This window comes from Miscanthus floridulus, unplaced genomic scaffold, assembly GCF_019320115.1.
Source record: "Miscanthus floridulus cultivar M001 unplaced genomic scaffold, ASM1932011v1 fs_675_3_4, whole genome shotgun sequence".
Classification (NCBI taxonomy): domain Eukaryota; kingdom Viridiplantae; phylum Streptophyta; class Magnoliopsida; order Poales; family Poaceae; genus Miscanthus; species Miscanthus floridulus.
The window spans coordinates 1,175-24,797 of record NW_027097097.1 but is presented as its reverse complement, the minus strand read 5'-3'; the positions used below and the strand labels follow the sequence as shown (position 1 = coordinate 24,797).

General features: G+C 44.3%; 3 protein-coding genes and 1 pseudogene across 3 annotated transcripts; 2 read left to right on the top strand and 2 right to left on the bottom strand.

Moving 5' to 3' along the window:
• Nucleotides 1-931: 931 nt before the first annotated feature.
• On the top strand, nt 932-4,165 carry LOC136532633 (probable peptide/nitrate transporter At3g43790). The gene is made up of 10 exons (XM_066525228.1): nt 932-1,106; nt 1,596-1,636; nt 2,117-2,177; nt 2,285-2,387; nt 2,498-2,600; nt 2,691-2,744; nt 2,837-2,899; nt 2,993-3,042; nt 3,122-3,197; nt 3,959-4,165. The coding sequence occupies exons 1-10, from the start codon at nt 932-934 to the stop codon at nt 4,163-4,165; spliced, it is 933 nt and encodes a 310-aa protein (XP_066381325.1).
• Nucleotides 4,166-5,265: 1,100 nt separating this feature from the next.
• Nucleotides 5,266-5,808, top strand: LOC136532635 (vegetative cell wall protein gp1-like). The gene has a single exon (XM_066525230.1). It carries the CDS (start codon nt 5,266-5,268, stop codon nt 5,806-5,808), a length of 543 nt encoding a protein of 180 aa, XP_066381327.1.
• Nucleotides 5,809-8,355: 2,547 nt separating this feature from the next.
• Nucleotides 8,356-10,081, bottom strand: LOC136532634 (fimbrin-1-like). The gene is made up of 6 exons (XM_066525229.1): nt 9,632-10,081; nt 9,296-9,533; nt 9,016-9,189; nt 8,875-8,917; nt 8,670-8,724; nt 8,356-8,548 (listed from the first exon to the last, which is right to left on the bottom strand). Exons 2-6 carry the CDS (start codon nt 9,380-9,382, stop codon nt 8,356-8,358), a joined length of 552 nt encoding a protein of 183 aa, XP_066381326.1. The 5' UTR covers nt 9,383-9,533; nt 9,632-10,081.
• Nucleotides 10,082-16,162: 6,081 nt separating this feature from the next.
• On the bottom strand, nt 16,163-19,061 carry LOC136532637 (uncharacterized; annotated as a pseudogene).
• Between the last annotated feature and the right edge of the window lie 4,562 nt (nt 19,062-23,623).

The window sequence follows — 23,623 nt, the reverse complement described above, 5'->3', positions numbered from 1 at the left end:
AAATATTCAATATAGGATTCATTCATGTTAATATAAAAATGCTAGCATCGTCACGTACATTTTCACGAGTAGCTACGTGGTGTGGTGGTAGGGAAAGTTGTGCGTGAGGTAGGTTTAAATCTCATTGGATGCACTTACTGGAAGTACTTCAGAGAAAGGGCTTGCGATAGCTATAATATTTGTGGGGTTGTGACAGCCTTGTAAATCGATTTTGACTCTCTAAAAATCTTTTGTGGAGTAGTGATGGCGTGCATGCACCAACGGGCCGGGGCGTGTGGGCCTGACATGGTTGTCAAGGCCCATGTAGGCATGGAAAAGTGACAAATCATGCTAGTCCACATAGTTGAATGACCCGTTAGCATGTCTTATCTACCGTTAATGGAATCTTAACCCCCAGCAAACATTCCACCATTACCGACAGTTAGCTCATCGAGGTCCTTTAGTACACAGAGACGATCACGGCCGCATGTACTGCTTTGCTGTGCTTGTGCAACTGCACAACAAAGTATAGATGCCAGTAGCAGTAATTTATGAGGGTGACAACGTGCGTTCGTAAACTTTTATCGCCAAGGATTAGTTGGGGTCCGTTGTGAGCATGTATGTAGCTTTTTCTGTAAATTATTTTATAGCCACTAGTAGCATGATAAGATAACATTCGAAATTTCAACGTATAAGAAAGCATTGGTTAATTTATGAATATCAGACAACGTGCTTACCAAAAGTTTAAGGGACACATGCCTTACCGAATAAAGGTGGAGCGACTTTAGTTTCTAGTGGTTGGAGTCCTTTATTTGTCTAGGGTAATTCCCATGCCGGAACACATGCAACGCACGTCATTTTGCGCACAGCACTATTCTGCCGCGCGGCCAGATCGCAAGGGAGCTATAGCTAGTTGCTGCACGTAGCTAGCTTAGCTGAGAAGAAATTCGAGATGGCCGGCTGCAGTGAAGGTGAGGCGGCGGTGCCATTGCTGGAGGAACAGGAACAGCCCACGGTGGTGTACTTCGATGGCTGCCCTGGGTGCATCATCGACCGCGAGAAGGCGGAGAGCACGGGGATCCCATACTGGCGCTTCTTCCACATCTGGATCATCAACCTCGTCGTTTGTATGCATAATCCCTCCTCCCATGTTCTTTTTCCCTTCGATTTACAAGTTTTTTTTTTGTTCTTTTGATCTGTGGCTGTGCTGAACGATTTATCACTCAGTTTGTTCTTAGTATGTTCCAAGTTATTACTCTTTGTATACACGCCGCACATTCGCGCAGTTGCATGCTCTGCCAGCGTGAATTTCATAGATGACGATGGAATAAGTAATTAGCTCCTTATTATTAGTGTTAGAAGCCTGTGTTCTATGTGAACAAATATGTTAAACATTTGTTTTTTTTTTCACATAGAACACAGGGTTCTACTAGTGAACAAATATGTTAATACTCATAATGATGTGCAGCAAATTGATCTATAGATGACAAATACTTGTTTCTTTCTATTTTTCTGCATATCTCTTCATCCATTCTGTTGCTACCCATTACATTCCTGTGTATATTATTGTTAGTTCGGAATGTTGATTGCTAACTCTTTTGCCCTTTGAATTTCAGGTTTGCCAATATCATCAATATTTCCATTCATATACTTCATGGTATATATGTTCAAATTTCAGCCTGCCTTTATGTCATCGTCATGCATGAATGACACCTTGAGCATTGCATTGCCTTTCTGAGTTCTTTCTCGGCTCTAGATTTTGTAGTATCCACCTTGTATAATTCATTCATTTATGTGTTTTTTGTTGAACTGTAATATCAACAATGTTGAAATATATTAGCATATATTCATTCTCATACTATACCTTCCAGACATCAAAGTTTGGTTTGATATGATAGGTAGCAACTTCAAGTGTACTAATGGAAAGATTTATGTGTGGTCAAGTTTTTCTCTAAATTTGAGTTGTAGTGTGGTATGTTCACTCCTCCACATGAACCATGTAAATTTTCTAGTCAGCCTACTGCGAAGTATAATAGGACTCCATATCTGCATATTGACATGTTATGATATAAGTATTGTACTAGCTCTTTTTAGCAAACATGGTCCACCTTGAGTTTGAGTTTGTTCTTGATAACAGATAAGAGACCTGCATGTTGCCAAACGAGTAGAAGATATTGGATTCTATGCGGGTTTCGTAGGTAAGAACTTCCCTAGTGATTTAACTGCTTTTAGTCCTAAAACTTTCTAAAAAGAACACTAACTTTCTTATCTATTTCAATGGCCTACGTATTCTTAATTTTCGCAGGTGCTTCATTAATGCTCGGTAGAGCCTTAACTTCTACCTTTTGGGGAATGGTAGCAGACCGTATTGGGAGGAAGCCAGTTATTGTGTTTGGAATTTTTACTACGTCAGTATTTTTTATTCATAATACTAAATAAAGCTAGCTGTAGTGAGGAATCTTGAACTGTCTTTTGTGTTGTATCTCTGCTTATTTGTGGCCTATTACTTCTTTATCAGGCTTGTCTTCAATACTTTGTTTGGACTGAGTGTCCACTACTGGATGGCACTAGCTACCAGATTTCTTCTTGGTTCTTTGAATGGATTACTTGGAACCTTAAGAGTATGATATATATTTATAACCAATTTACTTAAATTTCTTCATTGAACCCAACAATGGTATAGTTATTAACAAGACAACTGATATTTGCAGGCCTATGCTGTTGAAGTTTCTCGACCTGAGCATCATGCTATTGGATTGTCACTTGTAAGAACTACACATATCATAGCTGTATGGTTAATTTCCAATATATTTATAAAGGGAACATTTCAAATGATATACTTGTTTTATATGATTAGATTAGCACTTCATGGGCAATAGGTCTTATTCTTGGGCCATCCATTGGTGGCTATCTTGCACAGGTATTCGTTAAATCCTTAGAAATTTGGAGTTTTATTCATATCCCACATAATCATGCATCCATGTTATTCTTATTCTTTTCTTCCAATTGACAGCCAACAGAGAAATATCCAAAATTGTTTCCTGCCAACTCATTGTTTGGAAGGTAATCGTGTAACATATGCGTGTACTTCAATTAATTTAATATAATTTTACTTCAGCTTACAAATTCTTAAACTTAATAGGTTTCCATATTTCTTACCTTGTTTATGTATAACGGTCTTTTGCCTTGGTATTCTGTTGAGCTGTGTTTGTCTCCAGGTACGTGTGGTTAACAAGTGCTATTATTTTCTTATATATAGAGAACTAGCATAGAGAACTAGAAATGACAAATAAGCCTCGATTTGGAAGTTGGAATGTATGTAAGTTTATAGTTATTGTATAGGAAACCATTCTCATATCAGGATAACTTTGCTCCATTCTGAGCTATATGTTGATCATGTATGTGTAGTGAATGTGAGGTATTGTGTATAGTGTGCATCTCCAATATTCTTTCTTAGCACATCATTTACATATACTAGTCAAAGAATGAGTGTGCTCTCCTTTGCTTCAAAACTACAAGCACACGGTAGTTTATCACCGCCAGGTCTTATTAAGAACTAGCACAAATATATTTTCTCTGCACCAGCTCCAAGTGTAATGCGGAGGATCTAGTGTTATTCTAATATCTTTTTTGAGCTAGTAGGATGGCTAGGTGGATAAGATAATCATTAAGAATCTATTAGATATTTTTTAGTCCTATAATTTTTTTTATTTTTTGTGTTATGTTCTACTTTTATGACTGATCAGCTAATGATGCTCAGAGATTTATTTCTATTAAAAGGACTATTCGCCTAAAATGGTCGTTTAGTCCATTTACACACCATTTCCTTTAAATTGGCCATTTATCATGTTTAAATGATTGTTTTGTCTGTTTAAGTACTTGTTTAGCCCAGATAATGGCTAAACAGCAAGTGACTAACTGTTTACCATTTAACGTTAGGATAACATTGGTTAATGGTAGTGTTACCAATTTGTTTCAGGAGACATTGCATACACACAAACTTGAGAAAGAGCAAGATCAGGCAACAAAGACTATTAATGGCTATTTGGCTGGTGCTGAAGAGAATGTTGAGCAACATATCACTTTGACTATGAATAAGAACTTGTTTAAAAATTGGCCATTAATGTCTTCTATTGTTCTCTTTTGTATCGCTGGCTTTGATGACATGACATATATGGAGGTATAATTTTACAGTTTCATATACATTTGCCATTTTCATTGATATACATTCAATATTGATATTGTATATGAAAAAGATATCATTTAAGAATAAGATAGTTATCCTCTCTACTAAACACAATTTAATAACCCTTTTTATGGATACAACTTTTTATGTACTGAACCTTTCTTGAAGAGGCTGAAAGTGAGCTAGAGAAGATAGATTAGCCTATGGCAAAAGCTATTTAATGAGAAAATAATTTATCTCTAGCTTCTATTCCATGTTTGGAGGAAGCATCAGCTGCCATCCCATTTTATTTCCAGCATGCACATCCGTTCTGATTCATTTCTCTTATATATACTACAACCAATACCATGTTTCAGAAATAAAATGTTTTTCTTGAAAAACTGTAGTACCTTACAAAAATTTGAAGATATCTGACAATAATAATTGTGCACTTCTAGAGGTCTCAATATAAATGTAAAAATAGAGATAATTCAATAGTTCTCTATTATTTAGATTAAAAATAAGTCAAACACTAATTAAAATGTGTTGTTGTACAGTTGTGTGAATCAGTTAAATACGAACAATATTTAGCTATTTTACTGTACATATTACCACTGATATTTATAAATTATATTTCACTTTGACTTTGTCCTAAGTGAAATTCCTTTAACTTTGACCAAGTTTATGAAAAAATCACCATTATCTACAACATTATATTAGTTTCATTAAGTTCATCATGAAATATGTTTTGATAGTGCATTTATTTTTAACTTGTACATGTTACTGTATTTTTTCTAAAAACTTGGTCAAAATAGAGAAGTTTGACATAGGACTGTAACACCCTAAAATTTGAAATTCTTTTAAAAATAGTAAATTTGATTTAAATATGCAATTATATGTGCAATTCAAATTAGGAAGTAATATTTCTTTTATAAAATTAAAAGAAAATACAAGAATAGAAACATGTGATGCATTTATGCTATTGTGTATTTATTTCTGTGACGGGTGTTTTATTCAAATGCTAAAAGATTCTAAAAACCTTTTGAAAATGAGTTTGAAAAGTATTTATAAAAAGGAAAAGGAAATTTCCTTCCATTCCTCCCCTTCCTCTCATTCGGCCCATGGCCATTTTTCTTCCCGCGGCCCAGCACCGCAGCCAGCAGCCCAGCTCGCCTCCCCCTTTTCCCGCTTGGCCCAGCTCGCGCCAGCCGCCCAACCGCGCCGGCCCAGCCGCGCCGGCCCAGCCGCGCGCACCGTGCCGGCCCAGCCTCGCCGCACCAGGCAACTGCCGCGCCCAGCAGCTGACGCCCGGGTCCCACCTGTCGGCGCCGTCCCCTACCCCGCGCGGCTCGGCAACCGCCCGCTCCTGGCGCTGCAGCAACCGCCTGCCACGACGCGCGTCGTGGGCGCGTCCTCCCGTTGCCCTCGGCCTCGTTAAAAGGCAGCCGAGCCCCCCCCCTCGCGCGCCCCCTGCTGCCCCCGCTCCGTTTTCGCCTCGTCCCGGCCGCAACTGCCGCACGGAGGAGCCCCGCCGACCTCCGACCTCGCCGTCCGCGTCGCCGTCGTCTCCGAGCCGTCTCCACCTCCGATTCTCGCCTGTGGTGAGCTCGCCGTGGCCCCCTCTCTCTCCCCATGCGTTTCAATTCGAGTTTCGTGGCTTTTAGCGCCCGTTCCGCAAGCGTCCGCGAGCTCCATGCCGCCGGCCATGGCGCCCGCACCCCGACTTTCCCCTCCGGCCGTCTTCTCGGCATGGCCACGAACCCCCTTAACCCCCCGATCTCACGGGTGTCCTCGGTGATCTTTTTGGTGGACCGTAGGCCCCTTACCGAGCTCGCCGGCGTGATCTTTGCCGCCGGCCATGGCAAGCCTCGCCGGCGTCACTGTTCCGGCCGGCCGAAACCTCCCAGACTAATCCGAACCGTCCATCACGCGATCAACGGCCGGAAATAGAAGATACCCCTTCGGGGGTAAATTTGCTAAAGAGTCCCTGGATCTTTCTAAGTCCTAACCCGCCATCCTTAGCGTATTTCCCCGAATGCGCAATCCTGTTTAGAAAGCGTAAACCTCACTGTTTAAGTCAAAAGTACGCTTTCAGTATTTACAGAAATGCCATTTGAACTGTTTCGCTTATAAAATTGTCGTTTTAGCTCCGAATTGATCCATTCAAATCGCGTTAGCTTCGTAATTTCATAGGCTACATGTTAGAACTACTGTTAATCAAGTTTGGAACTTTTTAATTTCATGATTAGAATTAATTAAATATAGGGCTATAGGAAAACCCGTTTTAATCACAACTTTCGCATTTTAGCTCCGTTTTTCGTGAACTTCGAGTTGACGTGATCGTAGAGAAACGTAGATTAGTTTTACAAACATTTTATCTTGTTTTCAATACTGTTGGTGTACTGTTCTAATGATAGGAATGTTTGCTTTGCATGAATGCTTTTGGAATGTTGTATGTTGCCGTGTTGGTCGCGTTCAGACGGTGAGGAAAACGTTGGAGACCAAGAACTCTTCGACGACCAGCAGGACCAGCACAAGTTTGTGAACCAAGGCAAGTATAACATGGGCCTTCCTTGATGTCCTATTTCACTTTAATCAATTACTCATTTGCATGTGTCTAATTTTGATAACCGTAAGGATATCCTAGTGATTGTTATCCTGTTCCTTGTCTCCTATGGGTTAAATGCATATGGGATAGATTGCTAGTGCTCTAACTGAACTTGATATACATATAGATGAATGATACTATGGAACAAAGTGAGTAACATGAATTATAACAACTGTTCCATAGGGCGAAAGTGCAAATGACCTTTGTTCATGTTGCTCTCCGGCCCTCCATAAGGACTTATCTGTCGGCAAAAGCTGGGACTGACAGTGCAACCGGGAGAGTCATATGGCTCTGACTTTAGCTCAGTAATAGGACCTTTCCTAGCTGGTTAGAGGTTACCTTTTTGGCGCAAATGGGGCTTGCCACTTTGGGTATAGGGCTGCCTCTGTTCCTATGAGTATAGCCGCGATGGATTTGTGCCATAGGAAAGGGGGTTCCCTACATCTGCCTGCCAAGGAAACCTTGCGGCCCTAACTTGTTAGGGAAACCTATGAAATGGCTTCATAGTGTACCCTGCCCGCTCACCTTGGTAGTGACATGGGAGTAATTAACCCGGGCGTATGGGGATCACGACTCGCGGTGAATGTGCACCACCTCTGCAGAGGGTAACAAACTGTTATAACAGCCGTGCTCACGGTTACGAGCGGCCCGGAAAACTCACAGAATAACTGGTTAATTGTTGATGATCGTTTAAAGTTGTTCAATGATGAAATATGGTACACCTGACCCCGATATTTGTTCTTATGGGAATTAAATGGGAGCTTAAGCATAACTTGATAATACTTGAGAATAAAAGTTTGACCTATTAAAAATGCTGACTGCAGTAAACCAGAGTCTATCCTTTTTGAGCTTCATAACCCCATGTTAGTTTGCTAAGTACGGAATGTACTTACACTTGTTTATTTTCTTTACTTGGATAAAAATCCCGGATGGGTAACAGACTGACAACGGGTATGAGGATTTCCCGGAGGATTATTAGGCTTGTGGTCAACCAGTTGACCTTCCCTGTGATGATGGCCACGAGAGTTCATTCTATTTTTATTATTCCGCTGTGATGTATGAGACTAAGTTCTATTATAACTCTGATGTATGAGACACTGTGATGATACTATTGTAATTTGTCAGCTTGTGTGTGTGATTGATTCCTGGGCACACACGAGTTTTGTGCATTCAATTTTATCCTTAAAATTGGGTGTGACAATTATTTTGTTAATACTCCCTCCAGTCACAGATAAGTGACATTTTGGGGTTTTCCTAAGTCAACCATTCCAAACTTAGTTGCATATTACTTTTTATGTGTTGAGTTTGGATGTTCGAAAATGTTATAAGAATATTTATTTCAAAATGTAGTATAATTTTACCATGTTTCATAAATATTTTATAAGAAAAATACTAGTCAAAACTATGTTTTGAAGACTGTGTTGATGTCAAAAATGTAAAACATGATGGAGTACAAAAAAATATTTCATTTTAAAAATGTTGCTGTGGACAACAATGTATTTCAAGACATACATAACCTAGTCAACAATTTTATCATTCCAAAATTGACTTCCTTGTCTTCTTGACTAGTTATATAGGAAAATAAGGGAGAACAAAATAATAATTAGATAACATGAAAACATACTCTAGCTTCAATCAAATCTTGTGTTCCAATGTTAACAACAGTGCAACCAATGGCCTTTGCAGAGTTGAGACAAAGTGTATGGTTCTCGTTCCTCTCCCATGGATTAAGATCCTTTTTTGTATTGATTGCTCTCTCATCTATTGTGCCCGGAACAGCAACATTGATCAACTTGCTGATTCATTACAAGATAAGGGGACAAGCCTTAGAAGATCATGAACAAAAGTTGAAATGAAGAAATGGCATAGTGGAAGAACATAACAGAGTAGCAGTAACACTGCTAAAAAAAAGCTCACCAAAGTAGCACACCGTCCCGAACAAGGTTGAACAGCTCGTTCGATGCTGGAACCACTGGCAAGAAATTCTTCAGGAAAGGGTCCTCTTTAAGAAAATTATTTATGTGGTTCACATAGGAAGTCTTCTCGGACTCGTTAATGACATGCAAGAGAGTAGTGGTGGAAGCTTTCAAAAACGACACAGATCCCTTCAGTTTCTTTTTACCTCCTGATTTGCTGCTCCCTTTAGCTTGAAGATTTAAGTACTCCTAAAAATTACAAGATTGCATTACTAAAGCAATTTTTCCCAACATAAATACAATGATAAATTGATAGTAGGTTAGACCAAAAAAATGATCCTATGTACCTTAAGGAACGGCTCGAATTCTATAGGTTGGTTCATATCAGGATAGGTCTCGCTTAAAAATTTGCTGACCTCTGCTTCGGATAGAACCTCATGGATGCCCCTCAGTTTTTCCATCACTGGGGGCAAATCTTTTATGGTTACATGCTCTGCGTTTGGTCTCTTTGCAGCTGCAAACTATTACATTACAGTAAAGGATAAAACAGGAGCAACGCTGTTAAACAATATGTAACATCAGAACTTTGGACGCGAGTGAAAACTGATCGAAGTGATTAGTGCTTACCTTTGTTTTGAGGGTCCTGAGCTGCACTTGGGTGAACTGGCTCTGCAGCGCTGGATCAGAGACAAGAACACCAAAGAAGGTAGACATTGTCTTCCAATTTCAGTGATCAGACTAGTTATTTCAACAATATTATTTCTTGCACTTGGGCAATTGTTGTTTCAGTCACAAAATTCTTTTCCTCGGCTACAGGCGGACTAGTTGCCATTAATCTTCCATGGATTTCGTCGCAATATTAGCACTGAATGCATCAAAGCAACGAATAATCAGAACGACGAGTGGATTCAAATGGAATCTGAAACACGCATGACAAGAACAAGATAGGAAATCATCAGTAACCTTCCCGAGGGGTTGGCTAAAGTTACAAATCTTCTGCCCTCAAAGAAAACACAATCGTCTTCTTTTTTTTCTTTCCGCTTTCCGCTCAAATTACTCACTCCTCAAGGAAGATTGCTTCCTAGCAGACCCCAACAAAGGTGGGGTAGGGGACGTGTGGTTGGATCGCATGCAGCCATTCAAAGAAAAAGACTTAAAACTTTGGGACAGGGAAGCTAAAAAAGTGGCTCCCTCTTGCCCCGCCACAAATAGCTTGCCTGCTAATCTTAGGAGCTGAAGCTCTGAGTGACTCCCCCGCCATAGAGGGTGCCATGGTGTCTCAGTATTAGGGAATGCTTGTGGTCAGGGGCGGAGGACTATTCCAGCATGGATACCCTCTCGAAACCCTGGCTGACGTCCGCCATTGCTGATTCGAAGCTGAAGGACCGAAAGTGGCGACTAGAGCGGGTTGAATGCTTTTGAAACTTTCAACCACTGTTCCAAAATTAACCCTCAAAAGGCACACAAACAAAAGCTACAAAAACATGAGCCACCAAGAGTCAAGAGAACCTAGTTAAGTTTCTTAGATCGCTAGAAACCCAACGTAAAAGACGAAACTCGAATCGGACACCGAACGGGCAAGACACGGAAGAGATTGGAAAAAAACTGGATCTGCTCGCGGACTGTCCGGGATCTGCTCGCGGACTGTCCGGTGGCACCAGGAGACAGAGAATACTAACTGGACGAGTACTGTACGCTGCTGAAAAAATGAACGCCGGACAGTCTTGGGGTCAGGCGCGGACTGTCCGCCGGTCAAAACAGCGAAAACCGAAGTTAGAAACACGTTCTGGACTCAGCACGCGAGAGGGTCGCGGACTGTCCGCTACTGGAGCCCGGACTGTCCGCTATACACGATGTGAACAGTAACAGTAGACTGTCCGCGGCACAGTTGCGGACTGTCCGCGGATCGCGAAATAAGCACGAACAGAATCGCCCAAAAATCGCCCGGATCAAAGAAAAACCCGATTTGTGGCCAAATCAAAACCAATTGCCACCAAATTTGAACCACAAGGTCACAAGGCGATAGGTGAGCTACCCCTAAGAGATCATCGCCCAATTTAAAGCCAATCAACGGGAAAACGAAAGAGAACAAAAATCGCCCAAAAACTAGGTCATGACCTTGATTCGCCCCGATCTATGAAGTCGTGAGGAATTGGATGAAATCCTTCGGTGGAAAGGCTCAACTCACGTCATAGTTCATCTCAGCGCAAAAGGAACAAATCAAAACGGTCTCAAATTGGCGAATCAAGCCACACAAGAAAGGGGAAAGAGGAAGAACGCGAAGAACAAAAACGTGATTCACAAAAGCAACTCACAAATCGAATCCCGGAGGACACGAGGAGGTTAGGGCCTCCATTCCCGCTGCAATCTATGGTTCTTAAATTTGTGGACCTCTCCCACAAGAAACCCTAAGAGGATGGAGAAACTAGGGAAGGAAGAAAGGGAAAATGAAAGAGGTGAGGGAGATGGGGGCTCCCTCATCCTATTTAATAGGTCTATTACACACTCTCAGTTTTGCCCTTAAATATTTTGAGTCGAACCACATAACCCCAGGGCGTTATGGTCCAACCCGAGGTAATCTTCATCCGACGGCCACCGCGCCCTTCATGAGATAGCTTCGCCTCGACGCGAACTCCTCGATGCCGCCACGTGCCGTCTGTTCCTCCTCGGAACCTCCGCCCGGGTTTTGAGGCCCAAACCCGTAAACCCACCTCCGATGGTTTTGAGGCACAAACCACCAAACCCGCTCGCGAGTAGCGTACCCCATACGCGTCCCCCGCTACTCGACACGTGTCACCGCCGTCTTCGATCGATCAACACGGTCACTCCTATGTACACTTGCGCTTGTTGATATCCTAGATGTCAGCCACCGTGGCTGGTCACCCGGCCTCCTGGTCTATCGGTCCAAGCCTCACGTCCATCCTTCACCGCTCTCGGTCCATCTGCACGGCACGTCCCTACTTGACCTTCACCTCGCCGTCGACCACCGCCTCCGAGGTCCACACCTGCACAACACAAGCCAAGAGACATGTCGCACTTCCCAACTCACGTCGGAGTTAGATCATACACTCAACCTTCTTCGTGGATCACGTTGACAATCACTCATCACAAAATGAATCACAAGGGCACATTTCAACCTTGTATTCGCAATCTCCCCCTTGATGAATGCATTAACAACACCAACACACGAACAGCTTGAGCAAAATAAAAAGAAGAAGAAGAGAAAACAAAGAGCTCAACCAAATGACCAAGGGCCAAAGAAAAGCCAAAACGAGGTCATTTGAAATGAGCAAAACTTGGTCCCCAAAGACATGGGCAACGGCTCGACGCAACCAAGTAAAAATAAAGCTAGCCCTCAAGAAAAGGCAACGAGCTCAATACCACTAGCAAAGCTCGAAAAGCCAGAAAAACAGCTGGACCCTCCAGAAGAGGCAAAGGCTCAACACATATAGCAAAAACAACTCAAGTGCAACTCCCATATGAATGCATGCACTCAACATAAAGTAGGTTTAGTCTCTCTCGGAGTCGTGTGCTATTTCTCCCCCTTGTTGACACATGCACTTATCAAGCTAAAACCCAAAGGCTGCATCTCCCCCTGAAAACAGGCTATGAATGCAAAGAATGCAGAAATGCAAAAGCTTCAGGAGTATAGTAATCAGAGTGAAAAGATGCTCTAGGTGGTGCTGTCATGTGTGTGTAGCAACAAATACAAGTGCTAGCAAATGCTCAACCTGATCAAGTGAAACAGTATATGGCATTTAAGCTTTTTGGATCAATTTTAAGCAATTCAAGAAGGGGTTCACCACTGAAGGTAGCACATAGCAGGTATAAGCTAGAAATCAACCGAGTGCTAACAAGTGTATACAAGGTGAACTACCCCAAACAATGGTCACACATCATGAAAAAGACGAACCTAAGACTTGTGTTTTCATCAAATTTTAACTTTATCGGAGTTTGCAGCGTAACACAAGAATTAGTCAAAACATGTGTGTGCGAGAGGTTATCTGTACCGTTAGGCCTAACTTAGCAACCATGCCAAGCCTATGTCATAGACAATCGGAAGCTTAAGACAATGGTTTCGGCATCCACTACAAGGCTCAAATTCATCCAAATGTGCAACTGGAAGCAGTCTCGATACCTTGACGTAGGACAGTATAGACCCATCTCGATCTTTTCTCATCACTTAGCTTGATTTTCAAATTTTAGCACAAGAATCTCTAAGTTGTCCAAGCAAGTGAGTAACTCAAAGCATGAGACGTAGCAACCTAGCATATAAGTGATAGCATCTGGGATCTCAACAAATCCTACTCATGCTAGGTGCCAACTCAGCGGTGAACAATTTTCATGTTTCAACAAGTTTTAATCAAGTTCATAGTTAAAAAACAAGCTTAGCTCATAACATGCATCAATTGATCAAAAGGAGCCTAAGCCAAAAGCACCATCATGTAGAAGCATAACATCTCAAACATAGCATAATTTTAATTTAATCACTATAGTCATGAAGCTCAAAATGCACTATAGCACATGATGAAATAAAATGCAAAAAGCAATATGATACAAAAGACAAGACAAAAGCTAAGCTACCAAGAAAAAACAAAACTAGAATACAACAACCAAAGTTCCCCTCCTCTAAAAAGGAAAACAAACTCCAAGCTCCCCTCGCAAGCGAGCAAACTGGGCTTGGTCAAGTGGTTTGGTGAAGATATCTGCAAACTGGTTTTGGGTATCAATGTGGTGCAGATCGATATCACCTTTCTCATAGTGATCACGCAAGAAGTGAAAGCAGACTTCTATGTGCTTTGTCTTTGAGTGAAGGACTGGATTTTTGGCTACGCTTATGGCACTGGTGCTGTCACAAAACAGAGGTACTCGCCTAAACTCTAACCCAAAGTCTCTCAGAGTAGCTATCATCTAGAGCAACTGGGAACAACAAGCAGCAGCAGCAACATACTCAGCTTCTGTGGTGGATTGGGCGACGCTAGACTGCTTGCGAGAAGACAAGACACAAGAGAAGATCCAAGAAACTGACAAGTCCCCGAAGTGGACTTCCTCTCAACACGACAGCCAGCATAATCCGCATCGGAATACCTGCAAAGAGAAAGAGAGGAGGAGGCCGAAAACCAAAGACCAAACTCGGGTGTGAAACGAAGGTACCTGAGGATCCACTTGATGGCTTGACGATGAGACGTGCACGGTGAAGACTGAAAGTGTGCGCACAAGCAGACCGTGAACTGGATGTCCGGTCTTATCACCGTCAAGTACAGCAAGGACCCTATCATGCTTCTGTATTCCTTCTGGTCCACAACTTCTCCTTCCTTGTCTTCGTCTAGGGCCGTTGTGGTCGACATGGGTGTCGAAAGAGGCTTGGCCTCACCCATATCGAATTTCTTGAGCACGTCCTTGGTGTACTTGCCTTGGTGCACGAACGTCCCCTCGTGAGTTTGCTTGATTTGCAGCCCGAGGAAGAAAGTCAATTCGCCCATCATGCTCATCTCAAATTCCCTGCTCATAGTATCTGAAAACTTGGCAACAAGAGCATGTCAGTGCCTTGCTTGAGGAGGAACAAAGTTTTATTAACCGAACCCATTCTAAAACCCTTCTCAAGCAAGAAAGCTTTCAAGCGCTCATACCAGGCTCTCGGGGCTTGTTTCAAACCATACAAGGCTTTGTGGAGTTTAAAAACATGGTTGGGGAACTTAGGATTTTCAAAGCCAGGGGGTTGCCTCACAAAAACCTCTTCTTCTATGTACCCGTTCAAGAAGGCACTCTTCACGTCCATCTGATACAGCTTGAACCCTTTCGAAGCTGCAAATGCTAAAAGGATCCTAATGGCTTCTAGACAGACAACAGGTGCAAAGGTTTCTTCATAGTCTATTCCCTCTTTTTGGCAAAAACCCTGAGCCACTAATCTCGCCTTGTTTCTCACTACCACCCCATCCTCACTCTGCTTGTTCTTGTAAACCCACTTTGTACCTATGGGGTGGCAATCTGGTGGAGGTGGAACTAAAACCCATACTTGGTTCCGCTCAAAATTCTCTAACTCCTCGTGCATATCATTGACCCAATCGGCATTAGATAGAGTGTGTCCAATATCTCGAGGCTCAAAAGAAGCTACGAAAGCAGAATGAGCAAAGTGGGAAATGTGATATGACCTGGACCACGTGACTCGTTGATCGATGTCGCCCATCATGGTCTAAGGCGGGTGGCAATGCTGAATGTGCCGAGGTGCTTCTCTCAAAGAAGTCACCTCCCCCTCAACAACAGTTGGGCCTCCTCAGGTGCAGTCGGCGTAGGCTGAGGAGGCGGCTCATGCGGACCCCAAGTAGTGGAAGAAGAGAAATCGGGGCCATGAGCCGAAGTAGTCGTCGCCGACTCGAGAGGGGCAGCCGGTGGAGTCGGATCGAGATCACCCCTGTCGGCGCCTTCCTCATCTTCCTCAACAAAGATGGTTTCACCAATCTCTCGATCACCTACACATTCAAAGACAGGAGAGGAACAAGGCATGGTTTCGTCGAAAGTGACCTCACAGGTCTCCACAACTCAGTTAGTTTCAAGGTTCAGTACACGATATGCATGAGAGTGAGAAGCATAACCAAGAAATATGCCATCGGAAGACCTGGATTCGAATTTGTCCAAATTACCTTGTTTCAGGATAAAACACTTGCATCCAAACACTCTAAAATGACTTACCTTGGGTGGTCGTTCGAAACGCAACTCATAAGAAGTCTTTTTCATGAAAGCTCGAAGGAAAATGCGATTTGAAACATAGCACGCGGTGTTGATCGCTTCGGCCCAATATCTCCTAGGAGTCCTATGCTCATCGAGCATCGTCCTGGCCATCTCAACAAGGGTCCGATTCTTACGCTCAACAACACCATTTTGCTGAGGGACATAAGGAGAGGAAAACTGATGCTCAAGGCCCAAAGAAGCACAAAAGGTTTTAAAATGAGTATTCTTGAATTTTGTGCCATTGTCACTGCTAATCGCTCTCATGGCATTCTTAGGGAACTCATTTTGCAACCGAAGAATCAAATCCCGAGCATGTGAAAAAGCTTCATCCTTACTCTCCATGAAAAACACCCAAGAGTAGCGAGAGAAATCGTCTATGATCACTAGAACGTACCACTTCCCACCATCTGACCGAACCCGAGCTGGACCAACTGTGTCCATGTGGAGTAACTCACCGGGTTTCTTGGTCATGACTTGGTTCACAGGTGGGTGAGAAGCGGCAACCATCTTCCCATGGCGACAAGGATGGCAGACCAAATCCTTCTCAAATTTCAACTTGGGCAATCCTCGGATTAAGTCAAGTGAGCTCAACCTAACTAGTAAGTCAAAGCTCAAGTGACCCAGTCTCCTATGCCACTTCCAAATCTCAGAGGAGGATCCAGCCACCAAACATCGAGAAGAACCAAAAGAGTGAGAAAAATCAGCTCGAAAGACACGGCCGAAAGGGACAATCTGGCAAATGAGATTTCCTTGAGAATCAAGAACTCAAGACAAGCCGGTCTTAAAATGCACTTCAAAGCCATCTTGAAGAAGTTGTGAAACTAAAAGCAAATTGAAATGTAAATTCGAAACCACAGCAACATCCTTCAAGACAAAACTCTCGTTGACCCGAATGGTCCCACGAGAAAGCACCTTACCTTTGCTATTGTCCCCGAATGTGATGTACTCCTTACATTGCACGGGGTCAAGGCTGGAGAACCATTTTGAACTTCCGGTCATGTGGCGCGAACAGCTGAAATCAATGAGCCATGTGTTCTCCAGGCCTCCGTCCTGCATCAATAGAAAGACATGGGATGAGCAAATGGCGCAACACTGGGGTTAGTAAACTGTGAAGGATACCAGTGTTGGCTCATTTTCCCTGGAAAAGTGTTAGGAAAAACACCAAACATGCCATGTCCCATTTGAGGAAAGCTGGCACCACGTGGGAAAAAACGTGGTCCACTAGAACTATAGGACTGAAAGCCACTGCCGCGAGGTCTAAAGTCATATTGATCATGACCTGAATCACGCCCGGCACGACCACCGCGTGGTCTCGCAACCTGAGGCCTAGCACCTTGAGGCATTGCACCTCTTGGCCTAGCACTGCGCCTCTGAACAGGCGGCACATGTACGCCATGGAGCGGGCGGTACATGTTTCGGTTGTTCAACTTGTACTCTCGCCGCTCATCTCTCTTCCTCCTAAAGCAAAACTCAGCAAGGTGACCATCCCTATGGAAGTAGTCACAGTGATACCTCACCTCTCTCTTGAGTGGTTGTTGGCTCACTCTCTTGTGGGTATGGTTCACTCTTGGTGGCTTTTTGGCTTCAGGAAGGGGATCCTCAGAGATGTTTGGTAGAGTATCAAGTGGGTTCTTGAGATGATTAGGTTTTGGAACCTAAACTTGTTTCTGGGGTGGAGCTTTTGGAGGTTCTTCAAACACCCCATCTTTAACGATAGGCTCAGTGGGCTTAGGTGGAGTGATTTTGAACAACTTGGGAGTAGTGGAAGGTTTCTCACTTGGGTTCAAACCACTGAACTCGCCAACCTTACCATAGACAATTTCACCCTTCCCCCCTAAAGCAAAGCCTACACCCCGATGCACCAGTTTCCCGCCTAAACTAGCTCATCATCATGCCCAACTGCGGCTCATTGTAGGACACCCAACTCAAGATGGACTGAAGGTATGTGTTGTCTTCCTCAGTTCTCATCTTGTCGTGCCTGCAAGACTCAAGCTCCAGCACCAAGCTCTTGCAACATGCACACTCAACAACCGTGCTATCTGAACTGGCCTTCTCTAGCAAAGAGATCCTAGCAACCTTCTCTGCCAGCTCAGATTGCAAGCCCGAGCAGGACTTGCATGCACCCAACAAGTTTGACCTAGACTTCAGCTCATCATTCTCATCTAGCAGGACAACATACTTAGATTGCAGCTCAGAAAGGTTGGTCATATGAACAGCACACTCAACGCACTCAACCTCATCTGACACTACTACAGCAACCTTCTTAGCTTCCTCAAGCTCCTTCAGTGCGATTTCTAGCTTATCCTTAAACTCTTTCCTCTCACGAGCAGCACGCTTTAATAGCTTATCTTGGCTCACCAAAGTGTCGGACATGATATCATGCTCAGCAACAAGGTTGTTGATGGAAGGTGTTACCTCATTAATGTCGTCGTCGACGGGAACCACGTCCTTGTTGGCCTTCATCTCGGCATCGACAGCCATAGTGCAGAACCCTCCGTGAGTAGAACCAGCGACGAAGCAAAGCCCGGTCAGCTTGTCCTCGCGCTTCCTCTCGGACTCATCGTCGCTCGAGGAAGAAGAGCGGTCGTCATTGGTGTCGTTGTCGAGGTCGCTGAGGGAGGTGAGGAAGGCGCGCTCTTGGGCCTTGGCCTTCTTGAGGTACTTCTTCTTGAGTGCTTCCTTGTCGAATCCTCCCTTCGACTTGTGCTTGGAGGTGTACTCACGCTTGTCCTTGTGTTTGCCGGAGTCGTACTTGGCGGAGAAGCTCTTGTTCTTCTTGGGGCAGTGGGCGACAAAGTGGTCGGGGTCTCCATAGCCATAGCATCCTTCCTTCGGACCCCACCACGCCGGCAGTTCAAGCGGTTGTTGTGAAACCACGAAAACCGGCTGATGACCAACGCCAGCTCATCATCCCCAAGAGCCTCCAACTGCTCCTCTGTGACAGACACCAAAGAAGACAAGGCAAATGACATATGTGAAGGGTTAGCTGAAGAACTTGAGCTGTTACCTGAGACCAAAGCCATAGTTGGGGCAGAGGGGTTCTTGATCTTTGCTTAGGTCTGTAGTCGATCTCGGTGGACTTGAGCTTGCTGAAAAGCTCATCCACGGTGAGAGTGTCATAGTTCGTGGACTCAATGATAGCGGACACCTTCACATCCCATACCTTCTGATCTAGGGCATATAGTAACTTGAGAGCCCTCTCATGATCATCATAAGGTAGCTGAGCCTTGTTTGCTCGCATCTTGTTTACAATGGTCTGAAAGCGAGAAAACATGGCATCGATGGTCTCGCCATCTAGCTGAGAGAAGTTCTCGTACTCACGCTTGTACATCTCGAAGAGTCTGGTTTTGACCTGAACGGTTCCTTCGTGATAGCTCAGAAGCCTCACCTAGATGTCCCGAGCGGTAGTACAATCGGAGACTCTCTCGAACTCTTGAAGCAAAAGACTCGAGAAAAGAACTGCGCGAGATTTGCTATTAGCGTTGTGCCGATCTTTTTGATCTTGCGCGACACGAGCATGGGGTTTAAGCACAACGAAGGTAGCATCCTCGCAAATTTCCCAAACAAGCCAATCAATCCCCTGAAGATGCGCGGACATGCGGATCTTCCAATAGGGATAGTTTGTTCCATCGAAGAACGGTGGTTTATCGGAACCACGCTCCATGTCACCTTCGTGGATCACGGACCGATTAAGGTGGAATGATCCTTAACCGGCTCCTTAACCCAACGCAAAAGACGGAACTCGAATCGGACACCGAACGGGCAAGACACGGAAGAGATAGGAAAAAAACTGGACACTACCGGACTGTCCGGGGTCTGCTCGCGGACTGTCCGGTGGCACCAGGAGACAAAGAATAGTAACTGGATGAGTACTGTACGCTGCTGAAAAAATGAACGCCGGACAGTCTGGGGGTCAGGCGCGGACTGTCTGTCGGTAAAAACAGCGAAAACCGAAGTTGGAAACACGTTCTGGACTCAGCACACGAGAGGGTCGCGGACTGTCCGCTACTAGAGCCCAGACTGTCCGCTACTGAGCACCCGACTGGGCTGCTATACACGATGTGAACAGTAATAGTAGACTGTCCGCGGCACAGTTGCGGACTATCTGCGGATCACGAAATCAGCACGAACAGAATCGCCCAAAAATCGCCCGGATCAAAGAAAAACCCGATTTGCGGCCAAATCAAAACCAATTGCCACCAAATTTGAACCACAAGGTCACAAGGCGATAGGTGAGCTACCCCTAAGAGATCATCGCCCAATTTAAAGCCAATCAACGGGAAAATGAAAGAGAACAAAAATCGCCCAAAAACTAGGTCATGACCTTGATTCGCCCCGATCTATGAACTCGTGAGTTATTGGATGAAATCCTTCGGTGGAAAGGCTCAACTCACGTCCTAGTTCATCTCAGCGCAAAAGGAACAAATCAAAACGGTCTCAAATTGGCGAATCAAGCCACACAAGAAAGGGGAAAGAGGAAGAACGCGAAGAACAAAAACGTGATTCACAAAACAACTCACAAATCGAATCCCGGAGGACACGAGGAGGTTAGGGCCTCCATTCCCGCTGCAATCTATGGTTCTTAAATTTGTGGACCTCTCCCACAAGAAACCCTAAGAGGATGGAGAAACTAGGGAAGGAAGAAAGGGAAAATGAAAGAGGTGAGGGAGATGGGAGCTCCCTCATCCTATTTAATAGGGCTATTACACACTCTCAGTTTTGCCCCTAGATATTTTGAGTCGAACCACATAACCCCAGGGCGTTATGGTCCAACCCGAGGTAATCTTCATCCGACGGCCACCGCGCCCTTCATGAGATAGCTTCGCCTCGACGCGAACTCCTCGATGCCGCCACGTGCCGTCCGTTCCTCCTCGGAACCTCCGCCCGGGTTTTGAGGCCCAAACCCGTAAACCCGCCTCCGATGGTTTTGAGGCACAAACCACCAAACCCGCTCGCGAGTAGCGTACCCCATACACGTCCCCCGCTGCTCGACACGTGTCACCGCCGTCCTCGATCGGTCAACACGTTCACTCCTATGTACACTTGCGCTTGTCGATGTCCCAGATGTCAGCCACCGCGGCTGGTCACCCGGCCTCCTGGTCCATCGGTCCAAGCCTCACGTCCGTCCTTCACCGCTCCCGGTCCATCGGCACGGCACGTCCCTACTTGACCTTCACCTCGCCGTCGACCACCGCCTCCGAGCTCCACGCCTGCACAACACAAGCCAAGAGACATGTCGCACTTCCCAACTCACGTCGGGGTTAGATCATACACTCAACCTTCTTCGTGGATCACGTTGACAATCACTCATCACAAAACGAATCACAAGGGCACATTTCAACCTTGTGTTCGCAGAAGCTCTGTTTCGCAGGCCGTCGGAAGGAAGAAGACGATACTCGACCACTTAGGCTAAGGGAACGCTTCATTGGGCTTCTTACTTGGGCTGAAACTCATTTGCTTTACCTCGATTTGCAGCACATCAAATGCCCTGTCGCCCACTCGATTTATCCCCATGTCAAAACTTGGGGGCTCACGATCTTGCATTGTTTTTCGCTCACCCTGCCCGTGTCAATTCACAGTTATTGTCTCGTCCTAAGATTAAATCAAAACTACTGTAGTAGATATCCGATTTACTTGGCTGATCGTTTTTACGGCTGATAAGTCAGCTGGTGCTAATTTATTATGAGAGAAAAACATTGTATCATAACTAATAAACCAGATTGATGCCAGAAGGACATGTGAGCCCCTGTATTCGCGAAGTACTTTGACTGGGAATCGGCCGATGAAACGAAAGTTTGTACAGGTAAGCTGATGTCAACTTATGTGCTGCCATAATATCAATATTTAATATATTATTTAGAGATTTATAAGCAGTAGTCAATTTATAAAACAATGAAAATTAAATATATGAGATGTTTGCAGTTTTACGGTTCAGTTGGAAGTGTTTTATAGGTGAGTGTTTCTAGGAAATATGATATTAGCCTCGCACTAGAAAGGTTGGATATTGATTATGTAGTGCAGCCTGCCACCTGAAGATTGAAGATCAAATGTAATCTTTTTACGGGCACCAATTACTGATTTATTATCTTATTTCGAAGCTGAAGAATAATGTCATCTATAATTGCAATGGTCTCTAGCGTCAATAGTGAATATGGTGCCATGCGCTTCAGTTTTTAATCTAAGTTGCCTACCCTGGCCCTGGTTGAGGGGGAGTGAGCATACCATGATGAGATTGTTAAATAGACTTATTTATTATATATATGTTCTATTCTAAGAATTTTTTAGTTCCACCATTATGTATGTTTTTTATATGCACGTGCCTGTCGCACGTGTATGTCTACTATTTTACGGGAAAAAAAACAAAACTGGCAACTAACGAACAAATCTGGCAACTTTAGACCGTGATTTGTCTCTCCAACCACAGGCATGCACTGCACTGCATGCAAGGAATTCCGGCTTCTAGCTTTGTTATCTTTCTCCTTCCAGCTTTTGCATGCACTGCATGCAAGAAATTCCACGGTCAAACAAAGAAAGAGTTACGGGCTCACTCGTCCATTTATCCTCTCGTGTGCTCTTTGCCGTGTCTTCTCCCCTCGCTTGCTCCACTCGCTTTCGTCACTTGCCCTGCTCTAGACGGCGCGGTAATAGACGCTCCCGCCCCATGTGATTTGGGAGTTCACCTGCTCCCGTCTCTGCTGCAGCTAGGGTTGGTGTGCCTGTTTCTTCTCCGGCAGCGGTCCGCCAACCACTTTGTCTTCTTCGCTCGTGGTGGTGTTCGGTGCTCCACGACCCTCATCTTCTTCCTCTGTGGCTAATCTGCTTCCTCTTCTCCAGATCCATTGTGGTCGTGCATGTTTGCCTAGACCTTCCACCTCACCTGTTGTTTCCTCTGCTTGTTTGTCGCTCGTAGCAAGATGATGTCTCCTCTTACCTTTTTCTTGTGTGGATCTGTTGTTTTTGGTTTATGGTTTGGTCCAAATCTTCGGATTATGCATGTTTCTCCGGATTCATCAGAATACTATGAAATCCCTTTTTATCGGCCTTATCAATCTTTCGATTTGCCGTTCTCCACCAATATGCAAAGCTCAATTCATTATGTCTTGGAGCCACCTCTGTCCAGCTCAAGCTAAGCTAGCAAATTATACCAGAAATTGATAAGCAAACTGTAGGATCTCTAGCACGCCTAGAGAGGGGTGAATACGCCTATAAAAATTCAACTCAAATCGAAGTCAAATTCACCCGCAACACTACCGCCCTATAAGTGCGGCACTGCCGCACTTGCAGAAAGGATTAGTTCACAGTTCAAAATCTACCCAACGAAATTTAGATCGGGTAAAATTTTTAGCTTCCTGTATGGTAGTAGATCACAGATCGACAGCTGAAAGTGGTGGGAACACCACACACAAGTAGATCAGCCTCAAACCCTAGAAATCACCTCAACAACAACAAGAACACAAGTGTAACAACACAAGCACAAGATGACAAAAGGATTTATCCCGTGGTTCAGCTCGCCACCAAGGCTTGTCTAAGTCCACGTTGTTGAGGTATGCCACTAAGGCTTAGTGCTTTGTAACCCTACCTCGTTCTCAAGTTAAGAGAGTGAGCACTTGAGATGAGGGGTGATTTTACTCGCTGTAAGAGGTGGTTACAAACCTCTCGGGGCTGCCACAAGCTTGGCAAGTTCATCGGGCGATGCTCTAGCCAGTTAGGAACCAAGCTCCAAGAGTAACAAACACAACCGTCGGCCAAAATGTTAACCAAGTGCTCTTTAGGTTTTGGGAATTAGTGAAGCTGCTCTCTAATTAAGTTTTGTTGTCTTGTCTCAAGATTTGATGGTGGAATCACTAGGAGTGCTTGAGAGCTTTAGAAGCAACAACGGAGGAGAGAGAGTATGAGCATTGGTCTGTTCTCTGCGAACTGAATGAGTAGGAAAGGAGAGAGAGACATTGGGAAGGACAGAGAAAAGTATAAATACCCCTATCTTTCCAAAGGTCACTTAAGTGCAGTAGTGCCTCTCTCCAGATGCGGCACTACCGCACCAGACCAGACAGCAAAGGCAAAGGAGTTGGGTAGCTGGTTGTCTTGGCTGAGGTATTGTGGATGTTTTAACAATAGATTGAGCACTTGGTTACACATGTTTAGCAAGTTGTGTCTCCTTTATAGTACGGCTTTTCCTACACTCAAATTCAAAAGATAAAAGGAATTTAACCTCCCTTGAGCATGAAA